This window comes from Lissotriton helveticus, chromosome 4_1 (genome assembly GCF_964261635.1).
Source record: "Lissotriton helveticus chromosome 4_1, aLisHel1.1, whole genome shotgun sequence".
NCBI lineage: Eukaryota > Metazoa > Chordata > Amphibia > Caudata > Salamandridae > Lissotriton > Lissotriton helveticus.
Genome location: NC_136063.1, coordinates 1,407,743,264 through 1,407,761,786, shown reverse-complemented (window position 1 = coordinate 1,407,761,786; position 18,523 = coordinate 1,407,743,264). Strand labels below are relative to the sequence as shown.

The following is an 18,523-nucleotide window of genomic DNA, read 5'->3' as shown; positions in this document are numbered from 1 at the left end:
GCCGAAGGCCAAAAGGACACAGATTGACATGAGCTGCCATTATACTCCTTTCATGTAATGATCTTGTGTTTTACCTTGTGTTCTTTATTTTTTCTAGGAACATTCGTTGTACAAGTCACCGCAAACGATGATGACGATCCTACATATGGAAACAGCGCAAAAGTAGTCTACAGCATCCTCCAGGGGCAGCCATACTTCTCCGTTGAGTCTGAGACAGGTCAGGAATCCTACCTCCAGTGTTTAGTTTGTAAAAAAAAATGTTTTAAATGTGGGCTGAACGTTTTGCCCAGAAGCCCATGGCCAATGGTATTAAATGTTGGGGTTACCGAGTGCCAGGCTTGGGTAGTCTCGATTTCACCTCATGCCTCCATCATCCATTACCAGACACTCTGCGCCCCTTTATTTCATTCTTTCATGTTCTTTTCATCCCTGCTTTCTTTCTTTGTCACTGTTTTTCCTTCTTTCTCTTCCTCTTTCTTTCCCCCTCATTGTTTTTCTCTCTTGCGCTGGGTGAAAGTCTGATGAGGAAAAACAATTGCCGGTGCCCAAGAATGAGTGCAGTTGAGCCCCAACTGCAACCATTGGCTCTAATTAACCCCTCCCCTGCTGATGACGGAACTGCTCCATCATCAGCCGCGGTCGCGCTGTGCTGATGACGGAGCGGTTCCGTCATGGCCTGCTCGGCACGCCTGCGCAACACGGATTCCGCGCCTGCGCTGAGCGTTCTATTGAGCGGGGCGGGCCATGACGGAACCGCTCCGTCATAAGCACAGCGTAACTGACGCTGGTGACTGAGCGGTTCCGTCACCAGCATGCGCCCGCCACTCTTACGCCCGCCCCCTTAGCACTGCGGCGGAATAGCCGCCGCAGTGAAGGGGTTAAGCACTGCTACCTCCCTCTCCTGTCACTGTCCGTTCTGTGTCTACAAATTCATACAAAACATTAGACCCAAACTGGGAGGCATTAGACTTTAAACTCGAGAGCAACTTATTTTTTCCTTCCCTGTGCTGCTTGACAAGTTTAATAGAGTGATATATCTGTAAATAGGGCGTCTACATTATTTTAAGCTGAGTATCATGGTTTATAAAAGTAATTTTCAACTATTAACATGGAACATTTAATGAGGTGGCTCATTAAAACATCTTTGCTGAAGGATTTATTATGTTTTTTTTGGTTCGGCCTAGAGTCCGCCTTATCTGTCAAACCAGCCTCATGTTTTCCAAAAATATCACAATAGTCCTTCTAGGACGCACCTCGTAATCAGATTAATTTAGCATGTAATACCTCTTTAAGAGAAGGGCTTGTAATGGGCCTAGGTTCTCATTGTTGCTTTTCCCACCCCTACATGTGTTTGGTGGTCGAGCCCAGACATTGATGGAAGCATCTATGGAGCCCCATGTGGTGACTTTACCGATATCCTGTGGTGGCGCGTTCTTTGAAGCATTTCATGGACTGAGATTTTCTCCCATTCTACAGCCACCCCAGAACCCTTCCAACTCCCCTTCATCCTTGCCTTTCTGCTTTTGAGCATTTCTGACACCTTTCTTTCCAATTACCATACTTATTGTCTTATAAAAAGTAGTGGATTCCTTTTAAGCAGTGCTATATTTGTAAAAAAAAAAAAAAAAAAAAAAAAATTGCTGGGGCTCTCGTCAGGAGGCCACTGCAGCTTGCCCCATACATTACCCCTGTCAGCGCTGTCATGGATAGTAATAACACAACTACTAACCATCACACTCCTACAAGTGTGAAAATTCAGACTATTCCAGGCCCCCAAAGCTATAGGAACGTCTTGGGCGTCAGGTAATAGTCTGTTTTTATGTATATTGATTTAATAATTGACTGCTGTTTTGGTCATCTCGAAATTAGCCAGACAGTGTCACCTTGTGGCAGACTGTCACAAACAACGGTGTTGACAATTACGTGCCGGTGCTGAGCACCAGAAAACACCAGCTCAATTTAAGCACCCCTTTAAAAGATATTTTTTCTTGTACAAACTCTTGAAAATGCAACCTACACAAAAGAGAGCTGTGTAAAAATTAAAAAGCAGCTAACAGTAACACTCAAATGCTCAAGGCAAGGATCTCAGCAAGGTTTTATCAGCATTATGGAGGGATAAAAAAAGGCTACAAGCTATAGCTGGTAAGTTGCTAAAAATGAATGTCCAAGATTGTCTCCTTTGTCTAAAATGGCGGGGGCCATAAAGGGAGCAACAAACAAGCAATAAATTACACCACCGCCCCTAGTTGACCGTGAGGATGCATTCCAACTAGATCAAGGGTCACCTAAACTGAGATAAGTCTCTTTCCTCCCCACCAAGCAGCAACTAGGAAGCACCAACATAGAAATAGGACTAACTCGCCCTCAGTAGAAAGGGAAACTGATCTCTCCGAATACAGACAACAACAGACAAAGGACTAATACTGCTGCCTTATATACTATTTTGGCAGCCATCTTGAACAGCTTGCTGAGCAGCAGAAATTGCAAAAAGGTATTTACATCACCACACTCGATCACATTGTTTACCTCATCTGTTCAAAATTGTCTGGGGACAGAAAACTGTAGCAATAACTCCCTTACCGTACCCCCATTTTGGACCAGTAATTTTCACTTTAAAGTGACCCTACCCTAAGAACTGGACTCTTTGAGACTAATCTCATCTACAGCGCACTTTCACTTATCTATGTAGTTACACCTCCTGTGATTGAGTGTATGCCATTATTGCAGTATTATACTTCTACTTGTGCCTTGGATATATTTACCTGCACCTAATTTACTTTGCACCGATCGCTCCCTCATACACTTCTGGCTGCTCATTAGTATCACTTGACGCCCGAACTTGCTGTGGGCATATGTATGTATTTTGCTACAGTCTTTCATCAGTATTATACGCATATCTGATTATTATATATTTGTGTATGCTGCTAACACATATATTTTGTTTTCTCACTAGTGCCTCTTTTGACCCATGTAACATATTGTCTGCCTTTATCTCTTTTGACCCATGTAACATATTATCTGCATTTATTTGTAATATATTGTCTGCATTTATCTGTGCTCTTGTATATCTCTTCTGCTCACTCTCCCACACCCACCTTTACGCCATCCTAACATGGATCACTGCGTCAAGCACACATATAAAATAAACTACCCACCGCACTCACAAAAAAAGCCGCCAAACGCTTTAAACACAACTTCCTGAGGTCCCACCCTGAAACACCCTTTGCCGACACCTACTTCTCACCGGTAAATGAATCCCTAAACACTGATATCATCTTCCACACCGCACGCAGAGCTCAATGGAGAAAAGCGTTCCTTACCTTACTCAACGTCTCCACCATCAGGAAATCCGCTCATGGACTAACACTCTCCTTCGCACCATCCAAACTCTTCCCAGGCAGTACAGCCATTACTATCTACAATAACGGGATTGTCCTAATTCAATCCACAGACAGGAACCTGGAACTACTCGACAACCTGTTCCCCACTTTCAAAGAGCACCTCTCCAACCGTCGGACCTCCACACATACTCCAATCCAACTGAACCAGAACTCCTCACTTCCAACTAACGTCTCAGAACGACCCACCACCTCTGACCCTCACAACTCGACTCTATCCCATCCCAAATCCCCCCCACTTTCTCCACCCCCGCCACTCCCTACACTCCCGCCGCTCCTAGCTCCCCTCCTGCCTTGACCTCTCTCCCCCCACTCCCTGCTCCCTCTCTCCTGGCCCCCACTCCTCCCTCAACATCTCCCCCCCCACTCCCTGCACTCCCGCCACTCCTAGCCTTCACTCCTCCCTCAACAGCTCCCCCCCATTCTCTGCACTCAACCCATTCCTGACCTACACCCCTCCCCCAACATCTCCCCTCCCACCCCCTGCACTCCCGCCACTCCTAGCCTTCACTCTTCCCTCAACCGTTCCCCCCCCCTTAGCACTCCCACCACTCCTGGTCCCCACTCCTCCATCAACATCTCCCCCCCACTCTCACGCCCCATTACTACACTTGCACCCCCGCACCGACCAGTCTCAACACGTCTCGCAATTGCCTCACCCCCCCTGTCATTGATTACCCTTCCAATAACTCTAACCCCATACCCAACGGCACGCTGGACACAATCATGACCACCCTCCTCCAAGTGAAAGAAGAACTCCACACGCTCAAAGAGTTACTCCTCACGCACACCGAGCACCCCCCCCCTCACCACCACTTCTCAACGAATCAACAACTCCCCCTCACATCCTAGTCACCCCTTACATGGGACCTCTATCCCCTCTCGCAATACCTCCAACCGGCCTCAGCGCACTAACAAGACACATCCTACTCGCTCCTTACATTGGACCTCTATCCCCTCTCGCAATACCGCCAACCGCCCCCAGCGCGCTATCAAGACTCTCTCGGACCGCGACATACACACCCTACTCAGCACATATGTCCCGGCAACCCAAAACAGCTTAGCCACCACACACATGTCCATTCCTACGATTCTCTCCAACCCTATCAGGCACCCCACGCTTAGCAACAGAGGCTCTGTTCCCAACAACCTCACTAAAGTCCCTCTCACTATAGACCCCTCCACCTTCCCTTGCACCCCCAGACTCAAATGCACACTTCTCAACTGTAGATCGGCCCAAAAACACTCGTCGGAGGTCACTGACCTCATCTTGTCTATGAACCTTGACCTGGCCATACTAACTGAAACATGGTTACCTGAATCCTCCAATCCTATCATGGATATCCTAGTCCCCCCCAACTACTGCATCACTAGACTTGACAGGTCCAACAAGACAGGTGGCGGAATCGCCTGCATTTACAAGAGCAACCTCTCTATTAATAAGGTCACCGCCCCTTCTCTTACCTCCTGTGAATACTTCTGCCTTGATGTCATCAGTGAGAACAAACCTGTGTGTTCACTACACATCATGTACCACTCCCCGGGGGACAACCTCGTCTTCTCCCAACAACTCATGGACACAATGTCAATCAACGCAGGACGGCAAAACACACAAATTTACCTTGGTGACTACAATCTCCATTGGAATGACTGCAGTGACGCAGTAGTTAATAGCCTCAAAAATTTCCTTAACGCTTCTGACCTCACTCAAATTTGCAACACCCCGACACATGACAAAGGCTCTATCCTCGACCTTGTCATCTCCAAAGAAGACACCATTCAACTTGACTCAATCCAACCTTGTGACTGGTCAGACCACCATATTATCACATTCCTTATCAAGGAAAAAGTAAAACGCATCCCGGTGCAATACTCCATGCCCAAAGTTTGGAAAAGAGACATGAGGAAACTCAATCCAAACTCTCTTCCCCCTAACAGCTGCAATCTCCTACTCCCCCCTACCGACGTTACTGACGTTCAGTACCTAACTGACCACTATCTCAACTCCATGGCCTCAATAATCAATGAGGCCGCTCCAATGCAACTGAAAAGAGTATCCACTAAGATATCCAACCCTTGGTACAACGGGAGTCTCAATGAAGAGAGACGGGCTATGCGAACGGCAGAGCGCACCTGGAGATCAGTTCCCTCGACATTGCATCTTAAAACTCTGAGGAAAAAGAGAAATGCATACTTCAGGAAAATAAAACGCTCAAAGGCAGAGTTCTTCAGACTCCAGCTAGACCAAGCAAAAAACCTTTACTCAATACCCAACTGCATAACACCCAATAAACTAAAAAACAATGCGGCATGGTCATCCTTTGACACCTACTCTGAAGAAGAAATTGACAGAATACTCAGCACCCTAAAATCATCCAATCACCTCACTGACCCTCTTCCTGCTAACGCCGTAAAAGACTTCATCCCTTTGCTCCTCCCACTCTGGACTAAAATTATCAATAGTTCACTACAACATGGAACTATCCCTGACTCCCTCAAAGTTGGACAAGTTACACCTTTACTGAAGAAACCAACAGCCGACCCCACTGATCTAAGCAATTACCGTCCGATTACCAACATTCCCACTCTCGCCAAACTTTTAGAAAAATGCGTCCAACTACAAATGACAAAGCACATAGAACAGTTTGATCTCCTCAACCCACATCAATCAGGCTTCCGAGCAGGGCACAGCACTGAAACAGCTATGACTCACATAATTGATGACGCCATCCAAATCTTAGATCAAAATAATACCTGCCTCCTCATCCTTCTTGATCTCTCTTCAGCATTCGACACAGTGAAACATGAGAACTTACTCGATCTCCTAAAGACAAGAATGGGCTTCTCTGGGACTGTGCTTCGTTGGTTCACCTCCTTTCTACACAACCGGTCTCAAAAATTCAATAGCAAAAACTTGATGTCTTCCCCAGTACCGGTATCGTTAGGTGTCCCTCAAGGATCCTGCCTATCCCCTACTTTGTTCAACCTAGTTATGGAACCTCTCACCACCCTGCTACAAGCATCCAATGTACACTTTCACATGTACGCCGATGACACTCAATTATATCTCAAGTTACAATCCCCCAAAGACATCCTGAGTCTGAATTCAACGATCAGTAGCACCCAATCTTGGCTGGCCGATAACCACCTCAAACTCAATGCTATGAAGACTGAGTTCCTCCTAATCTCACCTCCCACGAAAATATCTTCCGCACAAACATGGCTTAAGCACCTAACAGCACTCAATGTCGAACCGACCATCGTGGACTCAGCAAAATCCTTAGGCATAACACTTGACACCAACCTCAACATACAGCAGCATATCAGCAAGGCAACTAAGGGGGCGAACTTCCAAATAAATACCTTGAGGAAACTTAAACCCTTCCTCCCAGCAAAAGACTTCCAAACCGCAGTACAAGCTCTAGTCATCCCCCGCATAGACTACGGCAGTGTGGCCCTCTGCGGCCTCCCCCTAACTACAAATGCACCCCTCAGAGCATCACTAAACGCGGCAGCAAGACTCATCACTGGATCAAAAAAACATTCGCATATCTCCCCTGACTTTAAATCCTTGAATTGGCTGCCTCTTGAAGCCAGAATTCAGCTGAAAATTGCCTGCATGACGCACAAGGCTATACACCTGAAATCACCCAGCTACCTCACTCATAAGTTGACAATTTCCGGCGGGTCCAGAACTACCAGAAGTACAAACAATCTTCTGCTGAAACCGAGAATATTCCGGAAGGAAAAAACTTACAAACGCTCCTTCTCAGGAATGGCGCCTAGGATCTGGAACGCACTTCCTCCTGAAACCAGGCTCATCTCCTCCCCCCTTCTTTTTAAGAAAGAAGTCAAAAATATCCTTATGGCTAGATACACTTGAACAATTACGTTTGATATACAATGCGTCGATCAGTATTACCAGTATTAGATTATTATATAGCCTATATATTCCTATGCACGTGTGTTTTGACTTGTATTAGACTAAAGTGCTTAGATTCTTGCTCCCTCATATCTGTATTTTTCTCTATTTCTGTATTATTTACATTGTTTTGATGACCTAAGCTCCAACTATGCCATGCTACCTCATACCTGTACTATATGTAATATTTTTGCTATGTACATGAACTTGATGATCTACCTCCTTACTATGCCCCCTGTTCCCCTACCCTTCCACCTGCCTTTGTAAAGCGCTCTGTTATCTGCAAAGATCTTGTTCGCGCTATATAAAACTTTCAAAATAAAATAAAATAAATAAGTAATATGGTGCCTACTTGAGTGGTGCTCTGAGTAAGGAGAGCATTGTTCACTATCCCTGAGAGGAAAGGTGTTACAGTTTTTAGAATAAGAATCAGGCTGTGCTGGAGGGTGTTGAGATTTCCAGTGCTTACCAAGAACACACATCGTGACCTCAAGTGTTTAATAACTTTATGTATTCGTTGAAAGTGTGAGCCATAAGTCTAATGTCAAAAGTTGATCTGCTTTAGGAAACTTTAGCATAATAGCAGATAATAAAACAAAGCAAATATGATAGATGTTTTAAAAAATTCACAAAGAAAAAGTCTCTTAATATTTTGTTACACACAGAATAATTCAGCCTGTTTAAAATATGATGCCAGTCCCGAACCTCTGGTGGGACACACCATGTCTGCTTAGTGCAGCTGAATCTTTTACTAAGTACTTTCTTCTTTATCCTGTGCGCCTTTATGTCTAGTCTCTGTAAACATAGTTTCATGTCTTTCCAGGCATCATCAAAACCGCCCTGCCCAACATGGACCGCGAGAACAAGAAGAAGTACCAGGTGGTCATACAGGGCAAAGACATGGGCGGACAGATGGGTGGACTATCCGGGACCACTGTCGTGAATATCACGCTGACAGACGTCAACGACAACCCGCCAAGATTCCCTCAGAGTAAGAGTCTGACGCAGATCTGCGTTAATGCCCACAGACAGATGTCTAGGCCGCAGGCTGATCTATGTTTACACTGACAGATGTGGACCCAATGACAGGCTTCCCTGGGGGAGGCGGGAGGGGTCAATGAGCACAGATTTAAGTCCCCAGAGAATGAGAAATTCACCCTTGTTTGGTCTCCTTCCGCCGTGTATTGCTAACTGTTGTGAGGTTATTTCACGCTCTTCTTCTTCCTTTGCTCCTTCCTCCTGTTCAGCCTAGTTGCCTATAGAATGTGAAGACTGCATAGAATGTTGGGTGCAGGGGGTTAGGCAGTTGGTGTCAGCAGGCTGAGCAGTAAGGATATACTGCTCCTGGTGGGGCGTACTTTATAGCCTATTTACCATCTTGGCCTATCTAAGCTTCATGTAACCTAGCACACAGCAGTAAACGCTAAAGTTAGCTGCAAATTACAGCACTAGACCCCTCGTTTGATTCTCTCGTATATGACGCTGCCTGCAGAGTTCTTGAGAACGTACCACACAGCTAAGTCAAGATAGGGGTGAAATACATAATGAACACGAGTCCCAAGGCTCCACGGGCTGAAATGTGGAGTAATTACAGCAGTAACAGTATTGATCGTTGCCTTTGGAACTTTCTTCGCTGTGTCTCCATTCTGCTGAAAGTCACTTTGTGAAAATGAGATGCTGTATTCCCTGTCGCTGCGCCCGCTCTGACATTTGCAAAGTCCTTCTGATATGTTTTCACGTTGAGGTTACATTTTAACCCTTACTCTGCTGCCTTTTCAAAATGGATGCTCCTTAGGTACCTATCAGTTCAAGACTGTGGAGACCACACCAGTGGGGTACCCCATTGGTACCATAAAAGCCACCGACGCGGACGTGGGCGAGAATGCGGAGATCGAATACACCATCACCGAAGGCGATGACGGTGGCTCGTTCGAGGTCGTCACTGACAAGGAGACGCAGGAAGGAATTGTTATGGTCAAAAAGGTGAGTGCCCCTTCTCGCTGTTGCCTTTGATAAATCAGCCAAGCATAGAAGGAACAGGGTCCCTCGTTTGTCAGTATAATTATTGAATACCGTTGGCCAATGGGGTAGCAAGGGTGCTATGTACACTAATACAAGCAAAAAAAATGGCCGCCTAACTTCAAGGTTCCATACTAAAAGACAGCACTGACCCCAGTGCCAACCCTGTACTCATGATAGCTGCGCCCCCTGTGATTGCGTTCAGTATATTGGCACCATGACCTGTACTAATTGTACCCCCAAAGAGCTCACCTCTGTATTTGCTTCTCTGTTCCATTTGTTTGTCTTTGGTATGTGGTGACTGTATTAGACAGAAAGGGCAGGTTCCAGAGTAAACTAGGGCAAACGGGCAGATGGCTCCATCAGTTCTAGGTGACAGACAATGTAATTTACCTGGTTCAGTAGCATTTTTACTGCAGCGCCTCTGGGAATGCCAACGGCATATAAGAGATTATCCATAAATCAACGCTTCCTCCTTTATTCCCTCTAACCCTTCCTCCTTTCTTCCCATGCTCCTTTGTCTCTGCCTCTCACTCCCCACTTAAATATTTTCGTTCCTCATTTTTCTTTACCGTCTTTTCCTCTCTACTTCTCTCCCTCTCTACCAGTACATATTGTTGTGATGTAAAATGGCTGGAGGTGTGGCGGTTACATGACGTGGTTTGAATTTCCAGACTCTGCACGTTATTAAAGGCAGTTGCTGCCCTACTCCACTCAGTGCTGACTTGGTAAATAAAAGAAAAAATATAGAATTCCCTGGGGCAAAGTTTTTATTAGGAACCCACCAAAAGCACTGCCGAATGCTAGGGTTGTGGAACACCAGGGCTGCCTCGTCTTGATTTCACCTTATTACCTTTTCTTCCACCACCCTAAACTTCCTGTCTCTCATGGAAGCCATTTAAGGGTTGCCAGGGGTCGCTATTGCAACCCCTGGCATGGCCGTTGTGACCCTTGGCACTGCATTTGCGACCCCTTGCGTCAGCAGTTGCAAAATCAGTGGCAAGAACAGACATCTTATCCTTATGGACGATGGTGGGGCTTCACTTACCTCGTTTTTTGTAATTTATTTATTTATTTGAAAAGTTTTATAAAGCGCGAAAAAGATCCTAGCGGATATCCGAGCGCAATCCAAACAGTAAATGTTACATATACAGGCAATAAGAGTAGATCCACACAGAAGTACAAAGAATATAATAAAGAAAAAACAATATAGTTATATTTGGCATCATTAAGTGTCTTGTGATTGAGAGCTTAGCTGCCTTTCATCACATTGATTCAGCAGACCATACTCATGTGTATTTAGCCATGAGGATGGATTTAACTTCCTTTTTAAAAGCATTAGTGGACGGGTTAAGTCTGATTTCAGGGGGTAAGGCATTCAAATTTCTGGGTGTCATCCCAGAGATTACACTAATAGTGAATAATATTACATTATTACATTAATCGCTATTTGAAAAAAGAGAGTGTGCATATGTGTGAATGCGTGTGCATGTGTAGGCAGAGAGTGTGTGTGTGTATGTGTGTGTGTGTGAATGTGTGTGTATGTATAAGCATATGTATGTGTGAGTAAAAGTGAAGCTCAAGGAGCATGTGAAGTCCCTTCCCCTACCTCTGGCGTTTTGGTGAATTATGTCCATGTTGACACTGTAGGGCACTCTTGTGGATTTTTGTTTATCCATGCTTCTTCCACTTTGTCACCGTTTTCATATCTTTCTCTGACACCTTTTTTCTCTCCCTGTAAGCACTGGTTTCGCTATCTAAATGTGCTGCAAATTCCCTTTGGTCTCGCAGGCTCTGGACTTTGAGAAGAAAAGGCTGTACACACTGAAGGTGGAGGCTGCCAACATCCACGTTGACCCACGCTTCCTCTACTTGGGCTCCTTTAAAGACCAAGCCACAGTCAGAGTGATGGTAGAAGACGTTGATGAGCCCCCTGTGTTTAGTCGGCCAGCTTACGTATTTGAAGTGAAAGAAGATGCCACGCTGCAGAGTGTCATAGGTGCAGTGAGCGCCCAGGACCCGGATGCAATGAGAAGTTTAATCAAGTAAGCCACAAAATGTATTGCCGTTTTATCCACATCAACATCTGCACATGGTTTTATTTTTAAGATAAGAAATTCTTCATTGATCTATGTTGATTAGGGACAATTACATCCAGCTATGTGAGTGCCTGTACAATTCAGATTGTTATGTACTATATATATATATATATATATATATATATATATATATATATATATATATATATATATATATATATATATATATATATTCCATATATATATATACAGATAGATAGATAGAATGATATGTAGATAAATATACTGCATCAAAGTCCTTTCACTGAATATGTAAAAGAATGCCAGCCACTCCACACATTTTTGTCACTAAAAACCAAAGGTTAAAGATAAGTTGCAGTTAGGAAAACTTTATTTATATTTGCTAAATAAACCCACAAATATTAGACATTCTAAAGTTATAGTTATATTTTGAATTTATCATTTATAGACCACTTTCAAATTCATATGTCATACTTATATCCAGAGCTTAATTTGAGTCTTTGATTTCCAGTGCTCTGCACCAGTACTTGATTGTCAACTCCAGCACATATGACAGTCTGCCACATGGTGGAGCTGTTTGTCATATTTAGAATAGATCACAATACCAGTTGTTTATTAATTCAAAATACAATTTAAAATAAGCCCAAGCAAATATTATAGCTTTGGAGACCTGGAATAGTCTGAATTGTCACACTTGTTGGAGTGTGAAGGTTAGTAGTTGTTTTGGTACTGTCATTGGCAGCAATGGCAGGGACAATGAGTGGTGCAAGCAGCAGTGGCCGTCTGATGAGGGCCCTGTCACGTATTTGTTTTTAGAAATTAAGCACTGCTTATAACTCGCATTTGTACTTGCGCTCTACTTTAAAATTCATATTAATCAGGCATTTCCGTACACACTCTTCTCACCTCGCTCGCCTCAATACATTAACTATAGCTTGCCCCTTCTACATGTACTATCTATACCCTTGCATATTACAGAAGTTGGAGCATGTGAAATCACTGCATTATTAACCCCTTGGGCGCGGCCGCGATTCTGCACCTGTGCGGTACTTTTAAACAGTGGGCCGGTTCATGACGGCCCCCAGTCGTCATCAGCACACGCCCACCGTGATGCATGACGACCGGGGGCCGTCATCAGCATGGAAGGGGTTAACAACACTTATGACCTCTAAAATTATATAATACGGCAGAACATATTGCATGACACAGTGGCAATTTGTAGTTAATGTAGAAAAAAGAGTCTGTCTGGCTCTCCCTAAAATCAGGGGCGAATATAGCCAATTGCACCATAGAATATGATGGAAACGCCAAAGTCAGCATAGAGTGAGCAAAAGTATAATAATTTCAACAAATTACATTTCAGTATTCTAAAACGTCACATAATGCTACCATCTTAGCACTAACATTAATATTAATACGCCTCTTCTGACCTAATGTCATCCGGGGATGCCAGAATAAACCAGCTACATAAACAACAGGAAATAATTGTGAATGAATGCAAAGACTGTGCTAGCAGGAAGAGCCTTGGAAAGTAGCAAAACAGGCTCCTCCAAGTGAATTCTTCAGGAACAATATGTCATACAAAATGAAAAGTGCACATCTTGCTGTGTGTCGAAACAAATGATAAAATATGAACACACAATGAACATACTAATATGGTACTAATATGGTAGCCATTATATAAAGGTGGACTCGAGGCCTACTTTAATCTTATCCAGGAAATACATTAAAACACATTAACACACATCACAACAATGTTGTTTCAATCGCTATAGCTTCACGTTAATACGCATGTGTGAATTTGAATATGGAGTCATTGATATTAATGCACATACATGGTTGACATGTGGAATAACGCCCACAGGCACAAGCAAGTCTATATACCAGATTTCACATTATAACAATATTAACCATCTTGGAAGAGGAGAGAGGGGCTCATGCCATTGTGGATGTTGCCTTCAGTCACCACCTGGTCCAGGTTGATGCATAGGCATGATCATAACAATAAAGGAAGAAGGAGGCGCATGTCAAAGGTAATTGTATCACTCAATGGCCCAGGAGCATAAATTCACGATCTCCTTGGCGTAGGGCTTTACCAGGGCACAAATGAATGTAAATCCCTCTCCCCACCAGACATGGCCAGATGGGCTGAGCCCACACATTCCTTTCATCCCAGATAAGGAGTAGAAAGACTACATATTACAATGATTAAAATACACACAACTGCACATAGAAAGGATATTTCAATTGACAGCCCAGTACTATTACAGCTAGAGTTAAGGCATACTTTTTTCCAGTTGCTGCATATGGAGTCAACTATAACTACAATTCCCACAACACACAAGTTTTTTAAATGAGTCTTGAACTGGAAAATACTATCACAGATTAATGGAGCCATATGGTGATCCTACAAATTCAAAAACGTTCTACTCTTGTATGAGGCCTGTCATACAGAATGTCAGATGACTCTGAGAATGAGGGTGAATGGAGTGTGAATGAGGTGCCAGGCCACAGGCACAAATGTGTCTCCTGTTACCTGTTGAGTGGGAGAGTGATTCTTGCAGTCTGTCCACAAGTCCCTCCTCAAAAGACCTAAAGAGCCTATAGAATTCCCCATATGATTTATTTTATTTATTTATTTATTCAAAGTTTTATATAGCGCGAACATGATCCTTACAGGTATCAGAGCGCTTCACAAAGACAGGGAAGGGGCAGTAGGAGTAAACAGAGATAATGGGAACAGTATAAAAGTCAATAACATGGTAATAACATGTATAATAAAAACATACATAAAACCAATACATATACAATCAGGTAAGGAAGTAATATAGAACAGCACAAGTCATTGATCCCACTACAACGGTGTACAGGTGGATCAGTAAACCAGCGTGTATCATATCTTGGTCGGTAGTAAGAGAGTATCATAGTAGTGCCCCCAACAAGTCGAGTATAGTGCCAGGGGATAGTCTGAGCAGTGGTACAAAGCAATGCAGAGTCTCTGAACCAACATCTGTAGCGATCAGGAGATCTTGGCCAGAAGGATTGTTTTCACCTCTTTCTTGAAGAGTGCAGTGGAGGAGATTAGCCTGGTTTCAGGAGGGAGCGCATTCCAGATCCTGGGTGCCATTCCTGAGAAGGAGCGTTTGTAAGTTTTCACTTTCCGGAATCTACGAGGTTTCAGGAGTAGATTTTTTGTACTCCTATTGGATCTCGAACCTCCTGATATAGACAGCTTTTGAGCGAGGTAGTTGGGTGCCTTGTGGTGCACGGCCGCGTGTGTCATAGTTGCAATTTTTAGCTGTATTCTGGCTTCAAAAGGCAGCCATTTTAGAGACTTTAAGTCTGGGGATATGTGCGAATGCTTTCTAGAGCCAGTAATGAGTCTCGCGGCAGCGTTCAGGGAGGCTCTTAAGGGTGCTGTTGTGGATAGTGGGAGACCGCTGAGGGTCGCAATTCCGTAGTCTATTCGAGGGATGACTAAAGCTTGTACAGCAGTTTGGAAGTCTTTGGCCGGGAGGAAGGGTTTAATTTTCCTCAGCGTGTTAATTTGGAAATTAGCTGCTTTTGTGGCTTTGCTGACGTGCTGCTGCATGTCGAGCTTGGCGTCGAGTGTGATGCCTAGGGATTTCGCCGAGTCCACGATGGTAGGTTGGACATTGAGTGCTGTTAGGTTGTTGAGCCAGGTTTGGGTGGTGGAGATTTTCGCCGGGGGTGAGATGAGTAGGAACTCAGTTTTCAGAGCATTTAGTTTGAGGTGATTATCAGCCAGCCAAGATTGGGTGTTAATAAGCGTGGAATTCAGATGTTTGATATCTTCCGGGGATTGTAACTTTAGGTAGAGTTGTGTGTCATCAGCGTACATATGGAATTGAACATTGGATGCTTGAAGCAAGGTGGCGAGGGGTTCCATAACGAGGTTGAACAGTGTAGGGGAGAGGGTGGATCCTTGTGGAACCCCTAGATCTGCAGGCACAGGTGTAGATAGTACATTGTCGATCTTGAACCTCTGAGACCGGTTGACCGGTTGTGAAGGAAAAACGAAAACCATTTGAGAACAGTTCCCGATAGCCCCATTGTAGTACTTAGCAGCTCCAGCAAGTTCTCATGTTTGACCGTGTCAAATGCTGACGAGAGATCAAGAAGGATGAGGAGGCAGGACTCATTGCGATCCAGAATTTGGAGGGCGTCATCAATTATGTGTGTCATAGCTGTTTCCGTGCTATGTTTCGCTCTGAAGCCTGATTGATGAGGGTTGAGGAGGTCAAATTGATCAATGTGTTTTGTTAGTTGGAGTTGGACACATTTCTCCAGCAATTTGGCCAGGGTGGGGATATTGGTGATGGGCCGATAGTTGTTTAGGTCAGACGGATCAGCTGTAGGTTTCTTGAGTATAGGCGTGACTTGCCCCACCTTAAGGGAGTCTGGAATGTGCCCTTGTTGCAAAGAGCTGTTGATGATCTTGGTCCAGAGAGGGAGGAGCAAGGGGATAAAGTCTTTTACAGCATTAGCAGGTAGAGGGTCTGTGAGGTGATTAGAGGGCTTCAAGGTGCAGAGCAGTTTTTGTATAGCTTCTTCCGAATAGGTATCGAAGTACTGCCAGGATGCCTTGTTTTTAGGTTGAGTGTCTGCCATTCTGGTGTAGTTGGAGTATCGGTTTACATCCATGATGAGGTCATTTCTTATGTTGTCAGTCTTATGTTTGAAGAAAGCAGAGAAGGCTTCACAGTGTGGGGTGTCATTTGTTGTGCTATTTGATTGTGTGGGTTGTGCCTTTGTTTGGGTCTTGATTAGCTCGAACAGCTTTCTTGGCCTATTCTTCGCTTGGTCCAACTGGCGGCTGAAGAAGTCCGACTTTGTGCGCTTTATTTTCCTAAAGTAGGCATTTCTCTTGTTCTTAAGCTTTTTGAGATGCAGTGCTGAAGGGTCCGATCTCCAGGTGCGCTCTGCCATTCGCATATTACGCCTTTCGTCATTGAGTCTGTCATCATACCAGGGGTTAGAAATTTTGGTGGAGACTCTCTTCAGTTGCAGAGGGGCGACTTCATTGACTATTGTATTCATAGAGTCAAGGTAGTGGTCAGTCAGTGATTGAACATCTGAGGCACCTGAAGGGGGAAGGAGGAGGTTGCCGATGTGGGGAGGTAGGGTGGAGGGGTTAAGATTCTTCAGATCCCTTTTCCATGTTTTGGATTTGATTGGTTGAGTAGGGTTAGGTTTAACTGTTTCGTTGATAAAGAAGGTGATAATGTGGTGATCTGACCAATCGCAGGGTAGAATCGCCTCCAGTTGAATAGCGTTCTCTTTGGCAATGATGAGATCGAGTATCGCGCCTTTGTCGTGTGTTGGTTTATCGCATAATTGGGTGAGGTCAAGCGCATTGAGGAAAGTTGACCTAAATTCCTAAATCTTCAGGGGTTTTTTAATGGTTCCCTCACACCACCGGATTTTTTCAGTTATTGAGCCAGTATTCATGTAAGATTCCAAAAAGGCATGGGCGAATGGGTGACCTCAATGAATGAATGCCTAAATAAATGATCCCTATGTATGTGCCAAAGACCAAAAGATCAGTGTTTTCCTAATGTGTGTAATCTGCCAGGGAATGATCCCATCTGGTATAAGGTGGATGATGCCGGTGCCAGGATACACTTGCGGGTGGTAGGACACTCCACAAATACACTCCACATAATGTCTGTTGAGTTCCAGAATAAACTTTCTGACACCTGATATTTCCCATAATAGTTGTTGAGTAGAACATTGTGTTTGTACTCCACCAGACTCAAAGTGGAGGCACTTGGGAATTGCAGCATGAGGCTTCGGTGTGAAGGTGCGTAGCACTGCAAACCTCCACATACCAGGTGTTAGTGCGGAAACCCTCTTCTATTTGCTGTCATTGTGGTGCACGCGCTTTCTCAGGGGTGCAAGGAATGCCTTCCATCGCTTTGGCGATAACATAACCACTGGGGGAAGGTAGGTATATAAAGTTCTGTTGTGTCTGCAGAACAGGGAGTAGCACCCACGAAGATGAGGTATTGTACCAGTAACACCCCTCACTATACGCTGGCACTGGTTCTCCTGTTTCTGAGGAAGCTCTACTCCCTCTTGGGCCTAGTACGCAGTCAAGGCTTGTAATTTCCTTGGTCCCCTCATTTCATTTCCTTTTCCCAACCGCACAGGAAGAGGTGACTATTGCCCTGCTACTGAGGTTACCTATACCTGTTACTGGCACTCCTCTCCCTCTACAAACTGACCAGCAGCTTCAAAATTGCTACCGCGCGTTCGGTGGGGTGATTTGGCGCGCCGTTCGGAGAAGTGATTTGGCGCGCCGTTCGGCGGAGTGATTTGGCACGCCGTTTGGCGGAGTGATTTGGCGCGAGTTGCTCCCATCAACTGCATGCCCTGGTTGGAATCCTGTGCTCTGACCAGACTCTGAAGAAATGACTAGTGGTAAGGTTCCCTAGAGAGAAAAATTATTCATTTGGATAGGTGCATTAATGGAATGCAATTACCCACCCCCCTCATTCTAAAAGCTTGTGGCAGTCTAGGGGTGGGGGCCATAAGGAATCACTGTGCACGCTGTTACTCTGTTGTAATTAGGCCACAGCATAGGACTCGAGGGCACATTGCCAAGTCCTAATAAAAAGGAATCTTGTGCAGGCCTTTCGGTGACTCCACTTTCGACCTTCCTTGTCTCATGAGATAGGGGGCGCATTAGAGGAGAAGCATCAATCATACTCTGGTGTAGGAAGACTAAGCAGAAGAGAACAGTTCTGCACCTAGCACTTGAAGGGGTTGCAATTTCATATTTCCCGCCTGGGTTAACAAGAGTCTAAGGAGCATATTTATGACAGCTTTGTGTCATGCTTGCACCACACAACGGGGTACTTGCGTGACTCAAACCTCTTAGTTATATTTTTGAAACCACTCAAAGCTACTTTGGGTGGCTTAAAAAATATAAAGTAATGCAACGCAGTGCAAATCACTAAGTTGCATTACTCTGCACAAGGGAGGCGTGGACAAAGACTATCCTGCATGCAACGCTGGCACCACTGCATCATGGTGCAAGGTTGCCTGCGTTGGCGTTAGGTGGCCCATTGTGCGCCAGCGCAGGGGGAAAGGACAGGAAT

The 18,523-nt window shown here is 44.7% G+C and overlaps 1 protein-coding gene across 4 annotated transcripts in view; it reads left to right on the top strand.

Annotated features, from left to right (window-relative positions):
- The window catches only part of LOC144829136 (cadherin-6-like), a 288,356-nt gene that overhangs the window by 240,353 nt on the left and 29,480 nt on the right, over window positions 1-18,523 (top strand). For all 4 annotated transcript variants that reach the window (XM_078687964.1, XM_078687963.1, XM_078687961.1 and 1 more), the window contains exons 4-7: window positions 98-217; window positions 8,144-8,311; window positions 9,116-9,303; window positions 11,131-11,384. In XM_078687964.1, the coding sequence (XP_078544090.1) occupies window positions 98-217; window positions 8,144-8,311; window positions 9,116-9,303; window positions 11,131-11,384 (730 nt within the window). The remainder of the gene's footprint in view (window positions 1-97; window positions 218-8,143; window positions 8,312-9,115; window positions 9,304-11,130; window positions 11,385-18,523) is intronic.